At 58.8% G+C, this 23622-nt stretch overlaps 8 protein-coding genes and 1 pseudogene across 8 annotated transcripts; 4 read left to right on the top strand and 5 right to left on the bottom strand.

Moving 5' to 3' along the window:
• Positions 1 to 116: 116 nt before the first annotated feature.
• ACA1_040500 (Autophagy related 16 like 2, putative) lies at positions 117 to 2994 on the top strand (the record flags this gene model as incomplete). Its single annotated transcript, XM_004340748.1, has 12 exons — positions 117 to 363; positions 469 to 530; positions 726 to 871; positions 994 to 1093; positions 1178 to 1346; positions 1428 to 1534; positions 1611 to 1877; positions 2006 to 2071; positions 2183 to 2368; positions 2476 to 2589; positions 2691 to 2824; positions 2907 to 2994. 12 exons carry the CDS (start codon positions 117 to 119, stop codon positions 2992 to 2994), a joined length of 1686 nt encoding a protein of 561 aa, XP_004340796.1.
• A 175-nt stretch (positions 2995 to 3169) lies between these two features.
• On the bottom strand, positions 3170 to 6811 carry ACA1_040490 (annotated as a pseudogene).
• Positions 6812 to 6956: 145 nt separating this feature from the next.
• Positions 6957 to 10640, bottom strand: ACA1_040480 (chloride transporter, putative; the record flags this gene model as incomplete). The annotated part of the gene is made up of 19 exons (XM_004340747.1): positions 6957 to 7109; positions 7164 to 7315; positions 7400 to 7495; positions 7578 to 7872; positions 7958 to 8017; positions 8100 to 8200; positions 8297 to 8331; positions 8420 to 8549; positions 8629 to 8728; positions 8810 to 8899; positions 8979 to 9016; positions 9139 to 9184; positions 9249 to 9346; positions 9441 to 9567; positions 9702 to 9844; positions 9914 to 10004; positions 10072 to 10124; positions 10199 to 10346; positions 10416 to 10640. The coding sequence occupies 19 exons, from the start codon at positions 10638 to 10640 to the stop codon at positions 6957 to 6959; spliced, it is 2181 nt and encodes a 726-aa protein (XP_004340795.1).
• A 649-nt stretch (positions 10641 to 11289) lies between these two features.
• On the bottom strand, positions 11290 to 14562 carry ACA1_040470 (leukotriene A4 hydrolase/aminopeptidase; the record flags this gene model as incomplete). Its single annotated transcript, XM_004340746.1, has 19 exons — positions 11290 to 11330; positions 11413 to 11712; positions 11799 to 11940; positions 12027 to 12152; positions 12249 to 12359; positions 12443 to 12467; positions 12535 to 12652; positions 12728 to 12771; positions 12850 to 12894; positions 12957 to 13042; positions 13142 to 13163; positions 13245 to 13323; positions 13404 to 13521; positions 13595 to 13656; positions 13725 to 13787; positions 13854 to 13951; positions 14046 to 14191; positions 14303 to 14375; positions 14465 to 14562. The coding sequence occupies 19 exons, from the start codon at positions 14560 to 14562 to the stop codon at positions 11290 to 11292; spliced, it is 1797 nt and encodes a 598-aa protein (XP_004340794.1).
• Positions 14563 to 14779: 217 nt separating this feature from the next.
• On the top strand, positions 14780 to 16215 carry ACA1_040460 (Protein disulfideisomerase, putative; the record flags this gene model as incomplete). Its single annotated transcript, XM_004340745.1, has 5 exons — positions 14780 to 14953; positions 15020 to 15129; positions 15233 to 15549; positions 15639 to 15948; positions 16050 to 16215. The coding sequence occupies 5 exons, from the start codon at positions 14780 to 14782 to the stop codon at positions 16213 to 16215; spliced, it is 1077 nt and encodes a 358-aa protein (XP_004340793.1).
• A 156-nt stretch (positions 16216 to 16371) lies between these two features.
• On the bottom strand, positions 16372 to 18079 carry ACA1_040450 (carrier superfamily protein; the record flags this gene model as incomplete). Its single annotated transcript, XM_004340744.1, has 9 exons — positions 16372 to 16542; positions 16633 to 16761; positions 16824 to 16875; positions 16967 to 17069; positions 17143 to 17241; positions 17325 to 17398; positions 17483 to 17577; positions 17784 to 17872; positions 17953 to 18079. The coding sequence occupies 9 exons, from the start codon at positions 18077 to 18079 to the stop codon at positions 16372 to 16374; spliced, it is 939 nt and encodes a 312-aa protein (XP_004340792.1).
• A 414-nt stretch (positions 18080 to 18493) lies between these two features.
• ACA1_040440 (uncharacterized protein) lies at positions 18494 to 22001 on the top strand (the record flags this gene model as incomplete). The annotated part of the gene is given in 15 exon segments (XM_004340743.1): positions 18494 to 18769; positions 18851 to 19018; positions 19132 to 19232; positions 19477 to 19499; positions 19513 to 19577; positions 19681 to 19798; positions 19898 to 20081; positions 20176 to 20491; positions 20634 to 20735; positions 20821 to 20897; positions 20974 to 21120; positions 21225 to 21304; positions 21374 to 21533; positions 21608 to 21675; positions 21748 to 22001. The coding sequence occupies 15 exon segments, from the start codon at positions 18494 to 18496 to the stop codon at positions 21999 to 22001; spliced, it is 2139 nt and encodes a 712-aa protein (XP_004340791.1).
• A 684-nt stretch (positions 22002 to 22685) lies between these two features.
• On the bottom strand, positions 22686 to 23180 carry ACA1_040430 (uncharacterized protein; the record flags this gene model as incomplete). Its single annotated transcript, XM_004340742.1, has 1 exon — positions 22686 to 23180. The coding sequence occupies one exon, from the start codon at positions 23178 to 23180 to the stop codon at positions 22686 to 22688; it is 495 nt and encodes a 164-aa protein (XP_004340790.1).
• An 83-nt stretch (positions 23181 to 23263) lies between these two features.
• ACA1_040420 (bifunctional aspartate kinase/diaminopimelate decarboxylase protein) lies at positions 23264 to 23591 on the top strand (the record flags this gene model as incomplete). Its single annotated transcript, XM_004340741.1, has 2 exons — positions 23264 to 23468; positions 23527 to 23591. Coding segments are annotated over 2 exons (270 nt in total), but the record flags the coding sequence as incomplete, so codon positions are not given.
• Positions 23592 to 23622: the final 31 nt, after the last annotated feature.

Here is a 23622-nt window from a genome sequence, read left to right as displayed (position 1 = left end):
TACATCCTCTTGCTCCTTGGATTAGAATCAGGAAAATCTTGAACGGATTGATAGACCTGCAATTTGTACATTTATTGGTTTAGATTGAAAACGGCTTGCTGGCAAGGTAGATCGAAATGCAACAAGACGTGACCTCGACCAGCAGTTCTGCAGCCGAGCAGGGGGAAGCCCCGGCGCGGGCTTGGTGGGGCTGGGGCTCATCTTCAACTTCGAGCGGAAGCGTTGCGACGTCGGCTACCCTCTCCCCACCTCCTTCTGGCGGCGCACCCGTGCCCGACCCCGCCTGGCGTAGCGACATCATGCGACAGATCAACGTACGCGATGCCCTCCAACGGCGCTCGTTCATCGACCTCGTGCGACAACGTACAGCCCCTTCCCTTCCAAATCTACTCCTTCTCTGCCGATTTCGTTGTACATCCGCAGAGTTGTGGCTAATGCGTGGCTGGTTGGATGGTTGTGTTTCGACAGAGAACTTCTTTTTGAAGGAGAGGTCCATGACCCGAGACAAGACCGCCATGTTGGAAAAGGAGGTGCTCCACCTCAAGCAGCTCATCGGCGAGCTCAAGCGCACCGACACAGACGGAGCCGCAGGCGAAGGGCACGCCCTCCTTCCTCATCATCATCATCGTCCTGCACTTACCCCAGTTGTTCGTCGATTCAATGATGGCTGATGATGATGATGATGGTGGTGGCTGATGATGGTGGTTGATTGCAGGTCGGTGGAGGTTGTGGGCAAGGGCGCCGACATGCAGAGGCTGCAGCAGGAGCTGACCGAATGCTACAAGCGAAACTCGGAGAACGCACAGGAGCTCCTCGAGCTCAACCGCAAGGTCAAGGAACTCACCGCGGCTGCCGCCGCCAAGCAGGACCAGTTACGCATATGCAACCCCGCAACCAGCAGCTTGATCGCACGCGCCATCATCATCATCATCGTCATCATCTTCTTCTTCTAATGCGTCCATTCATTCATTTACGCAACACGTGATGATGCAGGCTGAACACCGTAGAGCGGATGTGCGAAGGTCTGAAGGTGGAGCTGCGGGAGCGCGTGATGGCCCTGAACATCCTCACACCCGAGCTCGATTCGCTCAAGGTACGCGCACCACAACCCAACCCAACGTTGCGAGCGGTGGTGGCCATGTTGGTGATCGAGTCGATCTCCCTGGGGTGCCCACAGGTCGAGTTGGCGCGGGCCGAAGCGCGCAGCAAGACGCTCGAGGAGGAGAACGCGCACCTGCTCAACCGCTGGCGGCTCAAGGTGTCCGAAGAGGCGAAGAAGATGAACGAGGCCAACGAATTCTACCACCAGGTGCAGCAGATGGCCAAGAACCCGCTCTCCCTGTCCAGTACGCCCGCCCACCGTCAGGTCTGTGTCGTCTGTCATGATTGACAATGGCGCCCCGCCCCCCCGATCTATATCGCCTCAGACGAGGCCATGGGCGGCGCACCGCACGAGGCACAGCCGACGGACGACCGCACCCGCAAGGCGCGAAGCCACGGTAGCAGCGTGCCGCGGCGAGTTCACACACGCCTGGTACTCCCCGACCCACCCACCCGCGATTGTGAGTGTCACGAGTGCGCTGACGGTGGTGCGTGGGGGCGAAATGAAGCGTGCGCACACCGGGGACGTGAGTTCGGTGACGTACGATCCCGCCGGCGAGCGAATCGCGTCCGGCAGCGCGGACACGACGGTCAAGGTGTGGCGAGCCAACGGCGAGCTGCAGTCCACGCTCTCCGGGGCCAAGCTCGCCATCACGCAGGTCGAGTTCGCCCCCGGGGGCGACATGGTGTTGGCCTCGTCGTGCGACGCCGTGGCGCGGCTGTGGAACCTCTCCAATGCCAAGATCAAGCACACCCTGACCGGTCATGTGGGCAAGGTACCCCAATCTTCGTCTTCATCATCTTCATCATCACCATCACCATCGCCGCACTCGCTCTCCGTCAATTCCCGACCACGCCCCAGGGGCTGATTCCACACTCACCTGTTGTCGGGTGGTCTGGTCAGGTCATGGGCGCCACCTTTGTGAGCGCCGAAAAGATCATCACGGGATCGCAGGATCGCACGGTCAAGGTACCACCAGCACACGCCCACATGCAGTCGGTCGACGGCTCAGTTCCCCACACTCACAACGTGGTGGTGGTGGTGGTGGTGGGTGGTGGTGGTGGTGGTGGTGGTGACCAGGTGTGGGACCTGGGGAAGGGGTACTGCGTGCGTACGGTGTTCTGCTATTCGCCCTGCAATGCCGTGGCCGTCGTGGGCGAGAGCACGCGCATGCTCTGCTCGGCTCACGCGGATCGGCGCGTCCGGCTGTGGGATCTCAAGACGGCCGACCCCGTGGCCGAAATCCAAGACGTGCAGTCCAAGCAGGTACGCGCGCGCACCATCTACAACCACCTCCCCCGCACACACACAACACAACACACACACACACACACACCACAATTGTGCTCGGCTGACATGGGTGATGAACGCAGGCCACCAGCATATCGTGGAGCCCTGCGTGGGAGTACCTGGTGCTGACCACCGCGCCAGACAACACCGCACAGCTGATCGACCTCCGGAACCAGAAATCCGCACACACCTTCCGAGTACGTCGACGACCCCCACTGGCCACCACTTTTCAGCTGCGCGTTGAGCCTTACGGTGCGACACCCCAAAAACATACGTGACGCGCACACAGCCACCACAGGGCGGGGTGCTGTCGCCACAGGCCTGCTTCAGTGCCGACGGTAATTTTGTGGCGGCAGGCTCGACGACGGGCGGCGTCTTCGTGTGGAACACGCACACCGCCGCGCTGGAGGCGCACATCACCGAAGGCCACCAGTGCGTTTCTCCAGCCTTTTCGAATCGAATCGCTACCAGGTGAGGAAAAACAAATCCTAACCCTACGGTGTTCTTTCAACAGAGCTGGCGTAAGCAGCTGCACCTGGGGAGCACGGGGCAAGCCGCTCGTCACCGGTGGTTCGGACGCCTCCTTGCTCGTTTGGTCGTAAAGGAAAAGAAGATGCTCGCCTCTCCTCTCTTGTTACTTTTTGTTATTAGTACTGCGCCATATTGTTACTTTAGATAAAATCATCAGCACCCCAACAAGTGAACAAGGCTTGTGCCCCCCAAGTGCAGAGAGCACAGCGTTGAGAGTTGCGCGTTGTTGCGTTGTTTTCTTTGCGTTCATTCCCGCTTTTTCGCCTGCTGGCCGAGGAGAGAAAACGAGAGGGACAGGAGGTCGCCGGTCACCTTCGGTCGTTTGATTGGCTCCACCTTGGCACGTTCCTTCTCCTTCTTCACGCCCTCTTCCTCGTCCGCCTTCTCCGTGTTGAGCAGCCTCTTCTCCTTCTTCCTCCGCTTGCGCTCTGCCGCCGCGTCCTTCACCTCTCGAGTTGTCGTCGTTGTCGCCGACTGACCATACTCTCCCTCCGGGTCAAGTAGATCCACTTCCACCTCCACGTCATGTCGCTCCGCGGCCGCTGGCGTGCGGTAGTCCGGCGCGAGCCGCTGTCGGCGCTGGTATGGTTGGTGCTGTTGCTGCTGCTGCGGGCGGTTGTAATACCGGGGCCGGGCGGCTTGCGGCTGAAGCTCGAGCGGGGCGAACGGGTCCTGGGTGTCCTCGTCGGGGATGCGGTCGGCCCGCATCAGCGCCCGCAGGCGCAGGGCCGAGCCGGGGCTCTCGGGCGTGGCCAGCCGCACCAGCGCGTTGTAGAGGCTCGCGTCCACCTTGAGCCCGCGCTGGCGCAGGGTGTGGATCAGCTCGATGGCCCGGTCGGCCTCGTGCAGCATAATGTAGGCCTTGAGCACGGGCGCCAGCAGCCGCACGACGTGCTCGCCGCTCTGGTAGTGGTGGCTGTTGCTCCGATCGGCCACCACCTCCTGGATCCGCTCGACCAGGGCCGCCCCGCGGCCGGCGTCCCGCTCGAGCCGGTCCACGAGCGGCTGGAGCTCGGCCGTCTTGTAGTGCAGCACGCAGAAGCGGATGAACGGCAGCAGCGCGGTGGGCGGGGCCGACGGGTCGCGCTCGTAGAGCAGCTTCACCAGGCTCGGGATCAGCGCCGCGCGCTCGCCCACCCGCCGCAGCCTCACCGCCCTCTCCTCCTCGCTCTCGGCCCCCAGCGCGGCATGCTGCTCATCACCGTCGACACCGTCCATACCGTTGTCGCTAATGTTGCCCGCGGCGGCCGTGCGGCTGTCGCGGGTGTCGAGGAAGAGGTGGTAGGTGGCGGGCGGGAGCGGGGTGTTGCGGGTCAGCAGTTCGGTGAAGACCGTGTAGGCCTTGTCCGTGTCGTCGCGGCGAAGGAAGACCTTGATGAACGAGTTGTAGATGAGGTCCTCGCGCTCGATCACCTTGTGGTCCTGCAGATCGCGCAGCACGGCCCACATGCGATCGAGCCGCCCGCTCGACTCGTAGTGCGTGATGAGGAGGTCGATGGTGGCCATGTTGGGCGCGACGTGCAGCCGCTTCATCCGGTCGATCACGCTCTCGACGGTGTTGGTGTCCACGGTCCGCAGCAGCGCGTTGAACATCGTCACGTTCACCGGGTCCCGCGTGTCCTCCTCATCCAGCACCACCTCCTCCCCATCCACTTGCGCGACATCACGCTCCTGTGTGCGTGCGATGTGTGCGGTGTGTGCGACGCAGTGCGTGCAGTGTGTGCGGCGGTGAGTGTCAGGACATTGGGGTAAGCAAGGGGGGGGGAGAATGCAAGGAATGTTAACCTTGAGGCTCTCTCGCTGCATGATGGCATCGACGATTTCGAGGGCCTTGCGCGGGTTTTGGTTCTGAATGCACGCGTTGAAGAGACTTCGGTCCACGAGCCGCTGGCCCGCGTCGGCGTTCCCGCCGCGCTGCTGCTGCTGCGCCTTCTCATGGATCAGGAACGCGAGCTCGAGCTCATTTCGCGTTCCGCAGAGCTTGATCAGCTCGCTGTAGGTGCGAGTCTCCAGCGGTACGCCCTCCGTCGCCTCAATCCTCTCCAGCAGTCGAAGCTGTGTGCGGCGACATCAGTACAACGCACACGACACACACAGCATGATACGACACACAGCACGCATGGTACCAGGTCGGTGGTCTTGGCCTTGGGTCCGGCCTTGTGGATGAGGTGGTAGAGTACGTAGGCGCTGGGCGCGAGCCCATAGCGGCGCTTCATGTCGCCCAGGGTCTGGACGGCCTTGCGGAAGTCGCCCGCGTTGAGGCACGCCTGGACCAGGCCCGCGAGCGTGATCTGGTTGGGCCGCACCCGCTCCTGGGCCATGAGCGCGAGCACGTCGAAGCAGCGCTCGACGTCGCCCGCCTGGCCGTAGGCCGAGATGAAGCTGGTGAAGGTGATCACCGTGGGCGCGATGCCGCGCTCCTTCATCTCGTTGAGCAGCTCGTGCGCGCGCCCAAAGTCGTTGACCCGGCAGCAGAGGTCGATGAGCGACGAGTAGGTGACGTCGTTGGGCTCGAGCTGGCGGCTCTGCATGCCGTCGGTGAGTTTGAGCGCCAGGTCGAGGTCGAGCGCGCGATTGCAGACGTGCAGGAGCGAGTTGAAGGCGAACGTGTCCGGCGCGACGCCGGCGCGCTTCATCTCGTCCCACACCTGCAGCGCGCGGGGCAGGTCGGCCTCCGCGGCGCACACGTGGAGGAGCGCGGTGAAGGCCACGCGGTCGGGCCGCACGCCGTCGCGCTTGACCATCTGCTCAAAGTACCGCAGCGCGCGGGGCAGGTCGGGCCGCACGCTCCCGTCCAGCTGCCCGCCGGCGTCGCGCCCGGCCAGCCCGCGCACCAGGGTCGTGTAGGTCATCACGTTGGGCTCGGCCCGCCACCGGCCCTCGCCCTCGCGCAGGAGGTCGAACAGATCGCACGCCTTGGCCACGTCGCCGTAGGCAAAGTAGAGGTTGAGGAGGTAGTTGAGGCACTGGCCGTTGACCTGCACCTCCTGGTCGCGCATGGTGGAGAGGATGGTGGCAACGAGCGGGTCGAGCTCGCGCCGCTGGAGCACGCGGGACTTCCACAGGGTGTGGAAGATGAGCGCGTAGCCGTGGGCGGCCGAGTCGGCGGCGGAGACGTCGGTCACCTTGTCGGCCAGCCGGAGGACGCGGGCGCGCAGCTTGGGGTTGGTGCACGACACGAGTAGCGAGCAGTAGCGGCGGGGCTGGATCACCGCGTGCTCGGCGCGCTCGAGCCGGTCCACTTCGTTGCGCAGTTCCTGATCCAGGAGAGAGCCACAGAGCGCGTTACACAACAGCACCAGAGATGGCAGCAATCGTTGTTGTCTTGAAGACAAAGGTTGAGTGAGTGAAGGTGGTTGTGAGGGTCCTGTACCTGGGTGCTGAGCACGTCGAGTGGGATCATGCCCTTGCCCAGAATGACCATTCGATTGCCCTTGTCCTCGGTCACCACGGGAGCTTTTTCGCAGGCAAAGGTGAGCGATGAAGGCTGAAGCGACAGTCGTGGTGTGTGTGTGTGTGTGTGGGCTCGCGTACCGCTGTGTACAAGGCGGCAGTGCGCGTGTATCGGGGCGAAGCCGGGCTGTGCTGCTCGCCAGGCGCGTCCGGCGATGACTGTACCTCGGCCGCGGCTGCTGCTGCTTGCCAGCCAACGGAGCGTCGCGCTGCCGCTACCGATGCTGCTTACCGCAGAGGCGGGCAAGGTGCGAAAAGAGCGTGCAAGGTGGAGGGTAGGGGCCGGCGGAGAAGGAAGCGAGGTGGAGGTGAGCCCTGCGAGACGCCTGGCATCATAGAGGAAAATTAGACAAATTCCAAATTTTTAATCTCATCAGATGTCAAGCGAGCAAACCTCGGCATGAAGCCATTCTTGGACTGGGCAAGAAAGGACATGTCGGCAGGCTGGAAAGATGCTTTCTGGCCAGCAATCACTCGCCGTATCAGCCGCAGAGATGGTAACGATCAATGTTGTAATGTTGCGATTCGAAGAAAGAAGAAAAAGAAAAGAAAAACCAAAAAGAGTCTTGCCGCGTGCGCCTCAGAGCTCGCGCAGGTTCTCGGGGAGCGAGGTCTCGCGGTCAGCGGCGCGCGAGCGCTGCAGGGCGTGCAGCGAGCAGGGGGTGGATTGCCGCAGCTCAGCGTACTCGGCCTCGTCGTAGTAGTCTCTCGACTCCTCCCGATCCGTGTCGTCCTGCTTGCTGCAAGCGATGTTCATGTGGCGGCGGTACTTGACGTCTCCGTCGACACCATCGTCATCGCCGTCATCGTCGTCGGGGTCCGAGGCGTCGTTGCCCAGGCCGAGACCGTGCTCGTCCCTGTCGTGCATGAGCAGATGACCGGCCTCATGGATAAGGTCCTTGCGCGTGATGATTCCCTGCACGTTGTTGCGCTCATCCGCTGCAGCACACACAACACCACACCCACATCAGCCAACACACGACACGACACATGGCCTCGGCGCAATCGCACGTGCGTGCGTACCGACGATAAGCCAGCGGAGGCCGAGGAGACGGAACAGCGGATAGACCGACGAAATCGACGCGTTCGGCGACACCGTGTACGGCCACTGATTCGTGTCTGCACATTAGACACACAGAGAAGGTGAGTGATCGTGGCTCATCGCGCCCAGCGAAGGTGGTGTCGATGGGGGGGATGGTACAGGGGAGCAGGCTGACGGGCGACGACTCGATGGTCTCGCCCTCCTGGATGCCGAGGGACGGGTGCAGCTCGAGCTGCGCTTGGTTGTTGGCCAGCATCTGGACGAGCTGCTTGCGCGAGATGACGCCGCGGAGGGTGCGGGTCTTGCCGCGACGGAGCTGGCCCTCGGGGTCGGTGTGCTGCACCACGGGGAAGGCCTGGTGCTTGAACGGGTACCCGTCGCACTCCTTGAGCACCTCGTTGATCCGCGCCGGGAAGTCGCGTTCGTCCAGACAGATCGGGTCGCCGTGCATCAACTGTGGTGTGGTGGGGCGTGGGCGTGTCATTTGCATGTAAGTGGGGGGGGGATCAATCATTGAAGTTAACTCGGGAGCTACGTACGTCTTTGGCGGTGAAGAAGCGGAACTCGGATGGGGCGTCCCACTCGAGGAATGGCGCTTTCTGGTGGCGCCATGATGGTAGATCGGAGGTAAAAACTACTGAGTGGAATGCGAGAGTGTGTCGTGTAGTGTAGAAGGTGTACCTTGACGTGGATGATTTCGTGGATGATGGAATCGGAGCGGATGTCTGCCACCCATTTGGCCACCACGACGGCGATGCCGAGCGGAATGGCGTATGTGAATTCTGTGGTGGCGGTGTTGCGTTGATGTGTGATTCGGGGTCAAACACGGGACATGCACCGCGGGGGGGGGGAAGATATGTGGGAGGTTCAGCCCGTACCGTTGGTTGATTCTATGATGATCGCAGCTAAGGCACTGCGTGGTCAATAGAGGGCGTTAGTTATGCTCAGTTTGGCGCAGACACACCACAACACGAATGGCGTTTCGAAGATGGGTCGCGCACACTGTAAGCCGGGTGAAGCCAGACAGGACGGCAACGGAGGCGATGATGGCAGCGCCCGTTTCATCAATGCCAGCGTCCCACGGCAGGTTTTCGTTGAGCACTTGCGCGAAGAATCGCCCATAGCCTCCGCCTGCACAGCCCAGGGCTCACGTGAGAAAGCGTGTGCCATGAAGCAGAACGTGTGCGGCGGTGAGTGCGTGTGTGCGTACCGATGAAGAAGCACGGGATGAGGAGACCGCCAGGAACGGCAATGCCCAGGGTGATCATCATGAGCAAGTAGAAGAAACTGCTGAACGCAACCAATGATATCTGTGCGTGCGTGCGAGCGTGCGTGTTGTCGTCAGACAATGGTGCCATTGCGGGAACCTGAGCGGCATCGATGACGCGTACCTTGCTGAAGTGGGCGTTATTGTGCCACAGCTGGCGGGTGGCCGCCTCCATGCCGTTCATGAAGAGCGTCGCCATGTCGTTCCACTCTCCCTATAATTCCCCGAGCGATCATGAGTGAGTGGCCAGGCGGGCCCATCAGGTGCAATGGGGGGCTTGTGCGGTTCGGCACCTTGGCGCAGTTGAACTGACGGAACTTGAGCGGCGACTCTTTGAGCTCCTCGGTCAGTGGACTGCCCCGAACGCAATCGGATCAGTCAACGGTGGACACCTCAGCAGCAAGCGATGACGAAAGCGGGGGAGAAGGTACTGGCAAGCGGAGAGCCAGGTACTGGAGAGGTAGATGGTGACGCTGGTGATGAACGCCACCAGCATTCCCTGTGGAGAAACGTTTCAGTGATGAACAGCCAAAACATGAAGAGGGAGGCGGATTGATCGGCACCTCGATGATGCGGCGATAGGGCATGGGGTTGATACGCTGTGCGCGGAAGTTGTTGATCCGTGCGACCGCCTTGTTCCACAGCATGCCCAGCAAGCCGCCTGAGTCGGTGGATGGCCGCGTTGTGAGGTCATGAATGAGTTGAAGCAATAAGAGAGGGCAGTGGATGAAGGTGGTGCGAGTGTGTGTGGGTACCCATGACGCCCAGGAGGACGTAGAAGACAAAGGCGGTGATCTTGAAGGAGGACATGTTGGGCTTGAAGGGTCCGAAGAACAGATAGCCCTCCATCTCCAGAGCGCCCCAGCTGTCCACGATGAATCCCTGCCCACAATCCTCATTAGAGGCCTCGACAGTGCTTGGGCGCGGTGCACGCATTGCGTGCGCGTGCGTGCGTGTGCGGTCGTGTGCATGTGTGCGGGTGTGTGCGGTGTGTGCGTGGTGGAGGCGAGGGATACCTGGAGGAAGATGAAGAAGAAGAACTTGGCGGAGAGGCCGCAGAAGAAGGAGAAGAGAATGAGGTCCGTGTCCCAGAACGACGCGCCCTCCTCGAGCACCAGCAGCACCCCCGAAATCGGGGCTCCGAACGCGCTCGCCATGCCTGGTAGTCGCGAGTTCAGCCCAGCCAGCTTTCAATTGACGGCGAGGCGACGAGGTGCGGGTGTAGTACCTGCAGCAGTGCCGGCGCAGATGAACTGGAGCTTGTCGCGGTCGTTACGGAACGACGTGAACAGACCGCTGTCGAACTTGAACGACGAGGCCTGCGCAGAGATGCAACAGTTCAGCGGAAGGACCGGTCTAGTAGAACAAATGCTCAACAGCACGCACCTTGCCCTGCGACAGACCCGCACCGATAATACCGCCGGACTGTACGATCGGGGCTAAAAACGGGATTAGTCAGCAACGTCGATGTCATCGGCCGAACAGAGGTGAGGTGGTAGGACGGGGTGCGTACCCTCGGGGCCGAGGGTCATTGAACCCGAGACGGAGAGAATTGTGCATACGATCTTGCCCACAAGCGTCTTCAGCCGCACCACGCGGGGCATGTTGATCGAGTTCAGATAGGCCACCACCTCAGGCACACCCACGCCGCCAATTGCGGGCTGTCGTTAAAGAGAAGTGTCAGCCCTGTCGCATCGCACACGCACACACACGCACGACCGCACACGAACCTCGATGTAGGTGCAGATGAGGAGGACAGGCAGGACGAGGGTCATGTTGAGGCCGACGAAGAGGAGGAAGGGCGGGAAGAAGCCGACGTCGAGGTCGATGACCTGCTGCACCCACCCGTTCTTGAGGCTCATGAGCTTCTCCACGCACCACAGGATGAGGATGGCCACCAGGGCCGTGCCCAGCGCCACGCCGCTCACAAGAATCCACTTCTCGGCTCGCTCCATCAGCAGTTGCTATGTTTTGTTTGTACACGCCCACGTGCGCAGGTAAGTTGCGGGTGCAAGTTCATCTGAGGAAGGGAGGGAAGGTGTACACTGCGTGGCTTGCTGGCCAGTGTTCGCTGGGAGAGTGAGGTGTCATAGGGGTCATAGTCGAGACTCTCGTACTCCTACACGATGTTGGGGGAGAACCTTCAAGGTTACAACTGGCAGTGCTGTTTATGTCATAGTCAATGCAGCATGAAGAACGCACCAGGCTCTTCTTGGGAAGGTGATGGCCAACATGAGGACGCCGCACCCGCTCCTACCACCGCACGTGCAGGAAGCGTGAGGAGCAGAAAACGCGAAGGCGATATTGCGGGGGGGGGGAGCGAAACGGAAGAGATGGGAAGAGGAATGAGGACTAACCCTCAACTTAGCTCCGGTCTCTAACATTCCGCCTCCTTGCACCGCCCAAAATGCCTTCCTCGGCTACGAACGCAACCACAAACAGAGAACCCTGCCGGCAGGTTTGGGTTCCTTCGTATTGAAGGAACGGAGACGAACTTCTTCGCTCTTCTTTTCTTTCTTTCTTTCTTTTCCTTTTCTTTTTCCCTTCGCGTTTTATTTGGCGTGCCTCAAGCTTCTTCGAACAGGACCTTCAGCTGGGCTGAGGTTAGGCGACGAGGCCCAAGTCCTTGGCGATCATCTTGGACGCTGTGGATACGAAAGAGCGCAACGCGTGAGATGGATGATTGGGAAAGAAGACGAAGAGGATAAGAAGAGAAGAGAAGAGTACCGATGGGGTGGTAGGCCTCGCGGTGCTGGGAGAAGGTGTCGAGGGCGATCTGCTTGGCCACGCCCTCAGCGCGGAAGAGGTCGCGGAAGAGCGGGCGGACGAACTTCATGCGGCCCTGCTCCTTGAGGAAGCTCACGACGTTGGGGTAGACCGTGTCGTAGCCGTGCTTGATGGCGAGCGTGTACCACCTGAAGCGCACCTCCGAGTTACGCGACTGCGTCAGGCCGTAAACCTTGTCCATCTTCGCCAGCTTGTCGGCGTTCAGGCCCTCCGAGACTGTGAGCTTCTCCAGGAACGCGACTGTCGTAACACAAATTCGAATCCATTCAGCGTTTGCGGTTTGTGTGTGCCGTGTGTCAATATGCGCAAAGTGTGGGGAGTGGTACCGGTCTGAGGCGTGGACCAGCCCTCGATGTCGGAGGCCTTAGCCTCGGGCTCGGCGGAAGCGAGCCACTTCTGGGCAAGCTCGTTAGACTGCACGGCCAGCGAGTCGTCGAACTTGGACAGGATCTCCACGGGAGGCATGCCCTGTCGATAGCATACACGCGGAGGAAGAGCGCGGCTAGTGTCAAGGGGTGAAGAAGAGGCAAAGGGAGAACAAGGGGAGGGCTCACCGGCTGGGTGAACCAGGCCGTCCAGTCGATCGCCTGCAGCTTCGAGGCGTCAAAGTCGGGCAGATTTTTGAAGTAGTTGAGGAAGAACTCCTTGAAGTCATCCGTGGTAAGGGTCGTGTTCGCGAACTAAAAGAGAACCGGGCGAACGCACAACGCACGTACAGAGCAGAGAATGAGCTCGGTGCTTTGGGCATGCTGTCAGTGAACCAGAGGAGGGTGTACCTTGTTAACGTAGGCCTTAAGGAAGGGCTCAAACAGGGCAGGGCCACCGACGGTGAGCTCGAGGAAATAGAGGAACTGGCTTCCCTTTTCGTAGGGGACCGAGCTGAAGGCCTGTGTGAGAAAGCCAACGACCAGGCAAGAGGGTGAGAGTCAGACATGATGTTCAATGGTGGCAGCATCGAGCAGGCACGTACATCATCAGGGTCAACTCCGTGCTGGCTGTGTTGCACAGGAATAGTGAGTGGGAAAATTAACTCCGAATGTCATAGTGGGGTGAGAGACTTACCACTGGACGAGCTTGGTGAACTCCTGCTCCTGGGGTCCGAAGTGGGTGATGGAGTCGACGAGAGCATGGTTGCCGAGCAGCGCGCTGAACTGCCTGTGCTCTTCGCCACGAAGACGACCTGAACCACCCCAACCCGGGCAAAGAGAAGAGTTACTAGCTGAATCTTTCGGGTCTTATCATCGAGATGACCGACCGATGATCTTGCGCTCAACAAAGACAGTAAAGCCCTCGTTCAGCCTGCATACAAAGGACAGAGCGTGAGTTAGTATAAAGCACCTTGGCGGTGCAAGGTGGTGGGGCCGGGAATAAACTTACCAGAAATGCTCCCAGGTGCGGTTGGTCACGAGGTTGCCCATCCAGCTACAAAGGGGCTCGGTCAGCAGAGACGGAGGGTAAGACAGAATCCTCAGAGGGGTACATACCTGTGCGCAATTTCGTGGGCCACGACGTCGGTAAGGGATCGATCGCCGGCCAGCAGCGTGGGGGTCACAAAGGTGAGGCATGGGTTCTGTTGTGAGTCGCGGTGATGGGAACGGGAGTCATCAGTACACCATGCGACGAATGGCTGATTGTTTTTTGGCAAAGCTGGAATGTTGCGGATTCGTACCTCCATGCCACCATAGGGGAAGCTGTGGAGACAAATCATGCATTCGCATAATGGTAAGTTGTTGGTTTCTGCCGATAGGAATAGCGGCAGACCCGGGACGTACCTGGAAGGAAGCAGCAGCACGTCGTAGCGGCCCCACTCGTAGGGGGTGAGCAGGTCCTCAGCGGTCTTCAGGTAGTCCTCTGTCGATTGTGATGCCCATAGGAACTCAGCGAACGGAGAACCTCCCTGCTACAGAGAACGGGACAAAGGAAGAACGTACCGGTGTTGGAGAACTCCCAGGCGGCAGCCTCCAGCTTCTCGCGCTCGGTCCACACCTTCGACCTGGGTCCGATGTCCTTGGACACCAGGTCGCCGACAACGAGGGCCACGAGATAGGACTGTAATACGCAATGGGAAATAGGTGAGTTATCGGCAACAACACACAGCGCTACCAAAACCGGATCTGCGTACCGGAATGGACACTTTCTGCTCGAAGGCGAACGTCTTCTTACCCTCCTGCTCGGTCTCGCCGACTTTGGAAGTCGAGAATCGTAGTTAGGCCGACGTGTCACAGAAGACTGGGGGATTCGAGTGTACGCACCGCTGATGGCGCTCATGAGAGCGACGAGCTTCTGAGGCACAGTGATACGTGCGGTGTACGGCGCTAAACGGATACGAGAACGGGAGCGTTAGTGAAACGTACACTTTTGTTTCGGGACAGAACACATACCCTTGATAGAGGGCGAATCCTGGCACGGCACAGCCGAGCGGCAGTGAATAGCTTGGAACTGGCTGAAGAGGTAGGGATGCGTCTTTCCCTCCGTTTGGCTTCGCCAAGCAACAATGCGCACCCATAGAGTCAGCTCCACACGAGTAAACAACTCAAACAAGGTGGGGGATAAGAAGCAGAAGTGGGGTGTACCTGGGTGCAAGCCACTGCAGACCGGACGCAGTGGGGCTGGTTTCGTACTCCACGCGAACGACGAAGCGCGAGCCCGCACCCTGAGCCTCCTGCAGATCAATCTCCAGCGCCTGGCCAAACGCGTCGCTCTTCTGGCCCAGTGCGAACTGCAGCGGCAAGGGCGAAGGGCATGAGGGCTACAGTTGCCAACTAGACGGGGTGAGGGCACGTGGCATTACCTGCAGGGGGCCGCCTGGAATGGCAGCAACGGCAGTGACCTTGAGGTCGCGGGTGTCGAGCACGACACGCTTCAGGCCATCCTTGAGCGATTCGAGAGCCAAATCGACGTGGCTGCAGCCCACAATACGGTCAGATTGACCCCGTGGGCCTTGGGCTATTGAATTTTGAGCATCTTGATCAAAATGTGATTGTGCATGTACCCGCAAAGAACGTGACGCTCAAAATCGACGTCGAGCTCGATGTGCAGGTTGGTCGTGCGCACCTCCGTCACGTTGGAATACGAAGCCGGGTCGCTCATGGTGTGCTGGAAAGAAAAGCGAGTATCGCACGATCAACGCCGAAATAAAAAACTGGCCTTTTCTCGCAGGTCTGGAAACGTTTGAACTCGTTTCAAATTGTTTCCGAAACCGGTGTGTCGGCACACGAGCCGCCAATGGCGGACAGCCACGGTGGCTACAGACTGGAGGGTGAGGTGGCAGGTTCCTGTTCAGTTGGATTGACACAGCATCATCACCATGGCCCGCCTCCTTCTCCCCTTCCTCCTGCTCTCGGCCCTCCTGGCCTGCGCCAGCGCCAGCAACGTCGTTGATCTCACCCCCGAGAACTTCGATAAGGTGCTCGACGGCAGCAAGCCCGCCTTCGTTGAGTTCTACGCCCCGTGGTGCGGTCACTGCAAGAACCTCATTCCCGTACGCCATCCATTTTGCGATAATAATTTTGCATTTACTTAACATTTACTGATTTGTGGAGAACAGGTCTACGAGGTCTTCGCCGATGCCTTCGCTCATGCCAAGGACAAGGTCGTGATCGCCAAGGTTGACGCTGATGCCCACAGTGCGCTCGGCAGCCGCTTCGACGTGAAGGGGTACCGCATCTCGCCCCTGTTCTTGCATTTTATCATCTACTCTCATCTTCTTGCTACAGCCGAGGGCATAGTGCATCTTCTTACGTTTGATCTCTCTTTGTAGTTTCCCCACCCTCAAGTTCTTCCCCAGCGGCAACCCTGAGGAGTCGCAGAAGTACGAGGGCGGCAGGTCCGAGGACGACCTCATCTCCTTCATCGAGAAGAACACCGGCGTCAAGGCTAAGAGGGCCCCCGCTCCTCCCAGCTACGTCACCGTGCTTAGCGAGAGCAACTTCAAGAGCGAGATCGTCGAGAGTGACACTGATGCCCTCGTCGAGTTCTACGCCCCGTGGTGCGGTCACTGCAAGAAGCTGACTCCCGAGTACGAGAAGGTCGCTGCCGCCTACAAGAACGAGGCCGGCGTCAAGGTCGCTAAAGTCGGTACGCACGTTGCGTCTTGTCTTCCTGTGTCGTTGTTGTGGTTGTTGTTATCCTCGTGATGCTAATTGTTGTGTTGTGTCATGGGACAGACTGCGATGCCAACTCTGCCCTTTGCCAGCAGTATGGCGTTTCGGGCTACCCCACTCTGAAGTGGTTCCCCAAGGGCGAGAAGGCCAGCCCCGTCGACTATGATGGTGGCAGGGACCTCGCTTCCTTCGTCAAGTTCATCAACGAGAAGGCTGGCACTGAGAGGCTCGCCAACGGTCACCCCGGCCCCAACGCTGGTCGCGTCGCCGATCTCGACGTCGTGGTCAAGGCCTACGCTGATGCCGAGGACAAGGCCGCTCTCCTCGAGAAGGCCAAGGAGGTCGCCACCGGTCTTGCTGGTGATGCCGCCAAGTACGTCATCCTCCCCTTCATCCCACTTTGATGAAGTGTTTCTTCTTTGTGGGCCGAGATGTCGTCGATAGAACGGTACACTTACGTTCTTCTTCCTCCAGGCACGCCAAGATTTACATCAGGGCGCTTGAACTCCTGAAGACCAAGCCCGAGTACCTCACGACTGAGACTGAGAGGCTCACCCGCATGATCGAGAGCGGCAGCCTCAGCGCCGCCAAGGTCGACGAGTTCGTCGCCAGGCTCAACATCCTCGCCGCCTTCCACTAAGCTCATCCTCACCACGCTACACCCTCACCCTCTTCTTCATCTCCTTCTCCACTAGTGGGCCAATAAATATATTTGCTCATTACTTTGTGAGTGTGAAGGTAGTGATGGCATCGAGTAGGACAAAAAGAAAAAGAGAAGAAGAAGAAGAGCAGACCCTCATGGTGGAGGTTCGAGGAAGAGCTGCTTGAAGAACTCGTAGCTGGCGATCATGAGGGCGCAGGCGGGTGCCACCTTGGCGGTACGTGGCACGATGCCCTTGACTAGGCCCCGCATCCCTTCCTCCTCCACAATGGCCCGCAGGATCGCTCTTGACGATGGCGGGTAGTGCTGAAGCACAAGAGGAGGAGGTGACTGGCGGTGAGATGACTTTCGTGACGGTGATGACGACATGCCACTACTGGGGAAGAGCAAGCGTACGGGAGTGTCGGTGGCAGCGGCGCCAATCGACATCTGTCGTCGGGTCTTCACAACGTCGATGGGGGTGGTGAAGCTTGCGGCGAGGCAGCCCGCACCGGCACCCGATACAAAATTGACGAGGAACCCTCGCTGGCCAACACCCCAGACTTGGTAAGTACCACAAAAAGAAGAAAGAGAGGGCCTAGGCGTACCTTGTCGCCTGGTTGAATGGCATGCTTGATGTACTCATACGAACTCCAGTAACTGTATGGAAAAGAGAGATATCAGAGAGGGTGGCATGAGATGAGCGGTGAGCTGAAGACGGGGCTCTGCAGTGCGGTGATGAACCACGTACATGATAGAGAAGGGAACATCTCGCCACAGCGTTGGAGCCAGCCCCGTCCACAAATGTACAATTCCTCGACTCCTCACCAGCTCTAGCATGATCTGTGTGATACCTGGGAGCGGACAAACAAATGAGAGGAGGTGCGTGTGCGTGTGCGTGGCGCCAGCCAACGGCGGACGACATACCTTTCTGCATATGCGCAGACTTGCCATGTGACTGTACGTAGGTGCGCATGAGCTCCAGTGGCGCTGTGAAACACACGGTCACCGTTCGGGCAAACAAGCCTGCAAGGTGTTGACACAGTGTACAGTGCCGAGTGTGAGAAACCGAATGCACCTCCACCACGAGAGATACGGTCTGCACGCACCTGCGAAGACGGGGGCAAGGGCAGGAAACGATCGGTCGAATCGAGTCTTTGTTCGATCGTAGAGCATAAAGTACCTGCGCGAGAGCGTCAGGTGCGTCAAAGAATTAACGTGTGATCGTCGCGATGTGCACTCCCGGGCAGTGGGATGCAGCACGCACAGGGAATTGGCAGGCACGGTCAGCACGAGTGCGGCCGTGAGCCCGCGCCACAGCGCACGCACGCCTTCCACCCGCACGATCTTGACGAACGCGTCCTGCGCACACAAGCAAGCCAAATAAATATGATTCGTATTTGTTGAGTAAAATAAAGATTGATTACCACTAAAACAGCAAAATCAATTATGAACAATAATTATTGTAAAATAAAATAAAATAAAATAAAACCTCAGGGAGGGGCAGAAAGATGAGGGCCCACCTTGGTCCCGGAGAAGTGCAGCGAGGGAGCCCCGCTCGTGCGCACCACGGACCCCGTTGCGCGCGGTTGTGCCTGGCTGCTGAGTGGATCGAACTGCGCCTGCAGCCTCGTCTTCACCACATCGAACGGCGTAACTGAATCGTCATCCGGAATAAGATTAGATTAAATCATCATATAGGAGATTGATTTCTCCTTCTGAGGGAAGGCGGCAAACCGAAGAGGGCAGTGGCGATGCCGCCGGCGGTGGCGGCGAGGACCTGCTGGCGCAAGGAGAGCTCTTTGGTGGGCACGTCCCGCACGCAGAACCTGCCACAGGCCTGCGCTTCAAGCGACTCCTCCATGTGTTGTGTGTTGCTGCAGCTGCTACTCGTGTTGTGCGCAGACAAGAGCCAGAGTTGGCCTTGCGTTGTGCGGACTTGCAAATAACAAGAAATACGTCGCAACCCGCCGATACCTCTGCGGCATTTACCCCCACCCAACGAACGCGAACTTCGCGTCACGAAGCGAAAGTCGTTCTTCCAAGAGGTGGCCGTATCGAACGAGACTCTGCAGCCAAGCTCGACGCATTGCCTCAACGCGCCCTCTGCTGTCTTTTGTGTGGGAGGCTTGTTGCTGTTGGCAATTTATTATATTTATATTTTTTTTACATTATTTGGACGAAAACGAAAGAGAAGGTTTCGAGTCCGGACACACATCCATTCGTCTCTCACCGCTCGTGTTTTTTTGAATCGGTTGTGCCATTCCTCCTACTGGCAATGAGCCAAAAACTCTATGGTTCGAAGCCAGTGGTGGAGACCCCACCGCTCAGCGCCAACATTGTGCGCAATTTGAGCGACAAGCTCTATGAGAAGCGCAAAATGGGAGCCCTCGAGCTCGAGCAGCTGATTCGAGACTCCAAGGACGCGAAGGATACCGAAAAGATCAACACCATCATCAATTTCATCACTTCCCAATTCGCCCTCTCGTCATCTGGCAATCAGCGCAAAGGGGGCCTCATCGCCCTCGCCGCCACCGCCATCGGTCTCGGCGCGGTACATCTCTCCCGCTCCTCCATGCATTCCATTGTTGTGGGGCAGCCACGATGAACCATTCGATGTTTGCGTGCCGTGCAGGAAACGTGGCGATACCTCAACAAGCTTGTGCCGCCCGTGCTCAAGTGCTTCGGCGACCAGGACAGCCGAGTGCGATACTATGCGTGCGAGGCCATGTACAACATCTCCAAGGTGGCCCGCGGCCGTACCCTCACCTTCTTCAACGAAATCTTCGAAGGCCTTTGCCGCGTATGCACCACTTCCCTACTTCTTCTTCTTCTTCACCTTTCCGATGCGTCCTATTCTGTTGCTAACCTTCTTCGGTGGTCCTGCGTGTGTTGCAATCGTCGACGCGCGCACAGCTTTCGGCGGACAAGGACCTGAACGTCAAGAACGGTGCGCAGCTGCTCGACCGACTGGTCAAGGACATCGTCACCGAAAGCGACGCCTTTGACATTGAACGGTAAGCCACACACACACCACACACACAACACACACAACCCTAATCAGTCGAGTGGCGTAGTTTTTGACTCTTTCTCTCTTTCGCCAGCTTCGTGCCGCTGCTCAAGGAGCGAATCCAAGTGACCAACACGTTCGTGCGGTCGTTCCTCATCGGTACGACACGGCCCGCGTCGTCGTCGGCACGCACAGTGGGAAGTGCAACCGTGAATTGATCGTGTGTGTGTCATGTGTGCCGTGTGTCACAGGCTGGGTGACGGTCCTCGACTCGGTGCCCGACATAGAGTTGCTCGAATACCTGCCCGAGTTCCTGGACGGCCTCTTCAAGATGCTCTCCGATAACGAGCAGGTTGGCTGGCTCCTTCTCCCCACGTCGCTGACCCATGCGAGCGAGGCCAGCCTCACTAACCCGCACGCAATGTGTGCGTGCGGTGTGTGTGTGTGTACGACAGGACATTCGCACGCAAGCAGACAACGTGTTGGCCGAGTTCCTCAAAGAGATCCGCTCGGCTCCTCACGTCGAGTTCGGCAAGATGGTCGAGATTCTCATCCCTTTCGCCACTTCCCTCGGTACTCCCCTCCAGTTGGTCGTCGTCGTCGTCGTCGTCGTTGTCGTCGTTGGTGTTGTTGGGTGGCACTAATCTGAGTTGGGGGGGGGGGGCACAACAGACGAGTTCACACAGCTGACGGCGCTCAAGTGGGTCAACGAGTTCATTCTGTGCGGCAAGGAGGAGCTGCTGCCCTACGCTGCCGACCTGGTGGGCGCCATTCTGCCCTCCATCTCCCATCGCGTGCAGGACATCCAGCAGCAGGCCTCCAGCGCCAACACCTCCCTCCTCCGCCTCATCAGCGGGTACACCTCCCTACACCTCGCCCACGTCGCGCTCGAAGCGTCTTTGTGACACGTGTGTGCGGTGTGTGCGGCGTGTGTCGTGTGCGACGTGAAGAACGCAGCAGGAGTTTGCGATTGGACAGTTCCTGGGGCGGATTACGGACGAGTTCAAGTCGGGATCGGTGCCCACGAGGCTGGCCGCGCTGGGCTGGGTGCTCATGCTCTACTCCAAGACGCCCGAGAAGCTGGCGCCCTTCCTCGACACCCTCTACCCGGCCCTCCTGCGCATGCTCTCCGACTCGGCCGACGACGTGGTGCGCGTGGACCTCGAGGTGCTGGCCAAGCTGTCCTCGCAGAGCACCTCCGCCACCTACCCCTACTTCGACAAGCTCATGCACAACCTCGTCTCGCTCTTCTACAGCGACCGCCATGTGCGTCTCCCTCGGTCCCAACTGTAACTTTTACTTTCTGCTTACAAGTGTGTCGCCGTCGTGTGATTGTGTGTGGTGTGTGGTGTGTGGTGTGTGTGGTGTGTGTGGTGTGGTGTGGTGTGTGTGTGTGTGTGTTAACTAGTTGCTGGAAAGCCGAGGCTGCTTGGTGATCAGGCAGCTGAGTCTGCACATCAACCCCGAGAAGATCTACCGAGCTCTGGCCAGCATTTTGCAAGACCAACAGGTACGCTTCCGCAACCCAGGGACCTTCCGCCTGGCCCTCTCTCTGCTCACCGCGTGTGTCCATACAATCACGTTCTTGTGTACAGGACCCCGAGTTCGCGTGCGTGATGATTCAAACGCTCAACGTCATCCTCCTCACTTCTACCGAGCTTTACGATCTCAGGTCGGTCCCACACCACTGCACCTCTTCTCGCCGTTGTTGACGCTCTCCCCCCCCCCTTCCAATCATGCGTGCGTAGGCTGCACTTGAAGGATTTGAGCACGCCTGAAAGTAGGGAGCTGTTCATAATTCTGTATCGCTCGTGGTGCAACAATGCCGTGGCCACCTTCTCTCTCTGCCTCCTATCGCAGGCCTACGAGCACGCGACCCACCTCATCGCCAAATTGTACGCCCTCCCCCTCCCTTCACTTCGTTTGTGTTGAAGCAACGCAAGTTGTGCAGCGTTCGAGAGGATCACGCCAAGCGCTCACTCTCTTGTAACGACCACAGTGCAGACGTGGAGGTGACGGTCAATCTGCTGATGGAGATCGACAAGCTGGTCCAACTTCTCGAGTCGCCCGTTTTCACGTGTACGTGCCAACCACGTTGTTGGTAATATTTGTGTGTCTGTGATGTGCTGATCGATGTCCTCGGAACAGCGCTGCGATTGCAGCTCCTGGAGCCCGAGCAGTACGGGCACCTGTACAAATGCCTCTACGGCCTCCTGATGCTGCTCCCCCAGAGCGCGGCGTTCAACACCCTCAAGAACCGCCTTTCCAGCGTCTCTTCCCTGTCTATGCTCCAGCTCCTCCCCCGCGGGTAGCGCCCCCCCCCCCGTCACACGTCTCTTCTTGGACAATTGCTTACGTGTCTGGCACCAATCAATCGCTTAGGGTTGGTGCGGTGGATAAGGGCGCTGTCCAGCAAGAGAGGATCCAGGAAGAAGGCATCGACTTCAAAGGTGCTTTCCACGCGCTCCGCTCGTTCTTCCTTCAGGCCTCCTTACCGTGTCTGTGTGTGTGGGACACTACAGAGTTGCTGGATCACTTCGTGGAGGTGCAGCGGCGGCACCAGGAGCACCGACGCAAGGCCTACAAGGAGGCCCTTACAGGCGGCGGAAGTGGGAGCGAAAGGGAGAGGACGAGCACGGGCACGTCAAGCCTCACTTCATCAAGCTCGCAGGTGCACACAACGCCGGCCCGGCCGAAGAACGAGAAAAAGAAGTCCATCGCGGCTGTGCCTGGGCTCGCCCTCACCCAGCTGTTCAGGAGCCAGCCCTCCTCTTAGATTACGCCGTAAACAAGTTGCATCAACCACTTAGAATTAGGTGCAGAAATCGGCTTGTGTCAAATTTCAGATCAAAGAGGCGCATCAGCTGCGCGCTACCACGGACCACGGACCAGGCGCCTTATAATTGCTCGCTGGTTGGTGCCCCTCTTCAGAAGGCCTCGCGCACTCAACGGCAAGATGGGAAGAAGTAGGTTGGAAGGATTTTATTGTTTGTGGTGTTGTGGCGACAAACATGATGCGAACATAAACAGGATGGGAGTACCGTGTAGACACATACCATTCAGTAAGGAGCCGCCTTACTGAAGCAGACAAGTGCTAGCACTATACAAAATGATTGGGTGTTTAACATTGATTGTTGGTGTGTGGCGGTGTGGTGTAAGCGACTGATGACAAATACCTTGGATGGACTGCAGAGCAGAGTATCCAGGTCTCGGGTCTCGGGCGTTCTTCCTCGGGGAGGATGGTATCTAGAGCGGTGTCTAGAAAGGAACACACAGTTCCGTTAATCTCCGACTCAGCAAAAGCACGATAAAGTGCATGCGATTGGAGGAGGGGATGGTATAAGCAAGCCCCAACGTCCTGGTCGAGGACAAGTCGAAAGCTTCGACGCGCGGCGTGAGCAGCTCTTGCTACGTCGCTCGACGACTACGGTTGGGTACGGCTGTCGGTCGCGGGATGAGCTTAGGCGTTGGTCGAGACGAAGGCGCGGATGAGCTCCTCGTTGGAGGCGTAGGCATCGAGCTCGAACTCGGAGTAGAGGCCCGACTCGTAGTCAACGTCGGCGGGAGTCGACTGCTTGACGGTCTTCGGGCGCTGGAGAATCTGCGAATCGACGTACGCGTGGTTAATCTCCTTGCTGTTAGCGCGACGAGGGCTTCGGCGCTTGTAGATGGCACGGGTGGCTACGCCGTTCTTCTGGCAGTTGTAGGCGGTCGAGCTGGGGTAAGCGATGAAGGCGTTCATTGTGGGATGTGGAGGATGGAAGTCGAGGATGGTTGGTGTGGGTGGTCTGTTGGTGTGTGGGTGTTGGTGGTCTGTGATGCGTTTGCGTGCGGTGAAGAAAAAAGGATCAGCCTCCCGCGAAAAGGTTTTAGTCTTTTTCTCGGACTTAGCGCCCAATGCGCGGAAGGTAGCTAAACCAGAAATTTCTTTGCAACACCTGCAGGGCAACGACATTCGTGACATTCTTCGACTAGGAGGAAATCGAGGGAAATCATGGCGAACAAAAGAAAATCGGTCAATATTAAAATTATATTGGCATGCAGGCGGAAGCGGCGTCCGGGATCGAGGGGCGGTGGTGGAGCACGGAGGGGAGGACCCAGCAGCTGATTGATTTGGCGCGGGAGTCTTCGCCGCTCTACGTCTACGATGGACCCTCCGTTGCGCAGGCCCTTTCTCAACTCCGCAGCCTTTCCTCCATCGATTCCTTCTTCTACGCCATCAAGGCCAACCCTCACCCTGACGGTACGCCACCGCGCCCACTTTCATATTTTGAGTTTTATTTATTTATTTATTCTGGCAGTGTTGCGCGCTGTGTACGAGGCCGGGTTCGGGTTCGAATGCGTGAGCCCCGGCGAAGTGAAGCACGTGCTGGCGCTGTTCCCCGGCCTGAAGCTGA

Source organism: Acanthamoeba castellanii (genome assembly GCF_000313135.1).
Source record: "Acanthamoeba castellanii str. Neff unplaced genomic scaffold scf7180000084572, whole genome shotgun sequence".
NCBI lineage: Eukaryota > Discosea > Longamoebia > Acanthamoebidae > Acanthamoeba > Acanthamoeba castellanii.
Note: the sequence above shows the minus strand (reverse complement) of the source record. Positions and strands in the feature narration are given on the sequence as shown.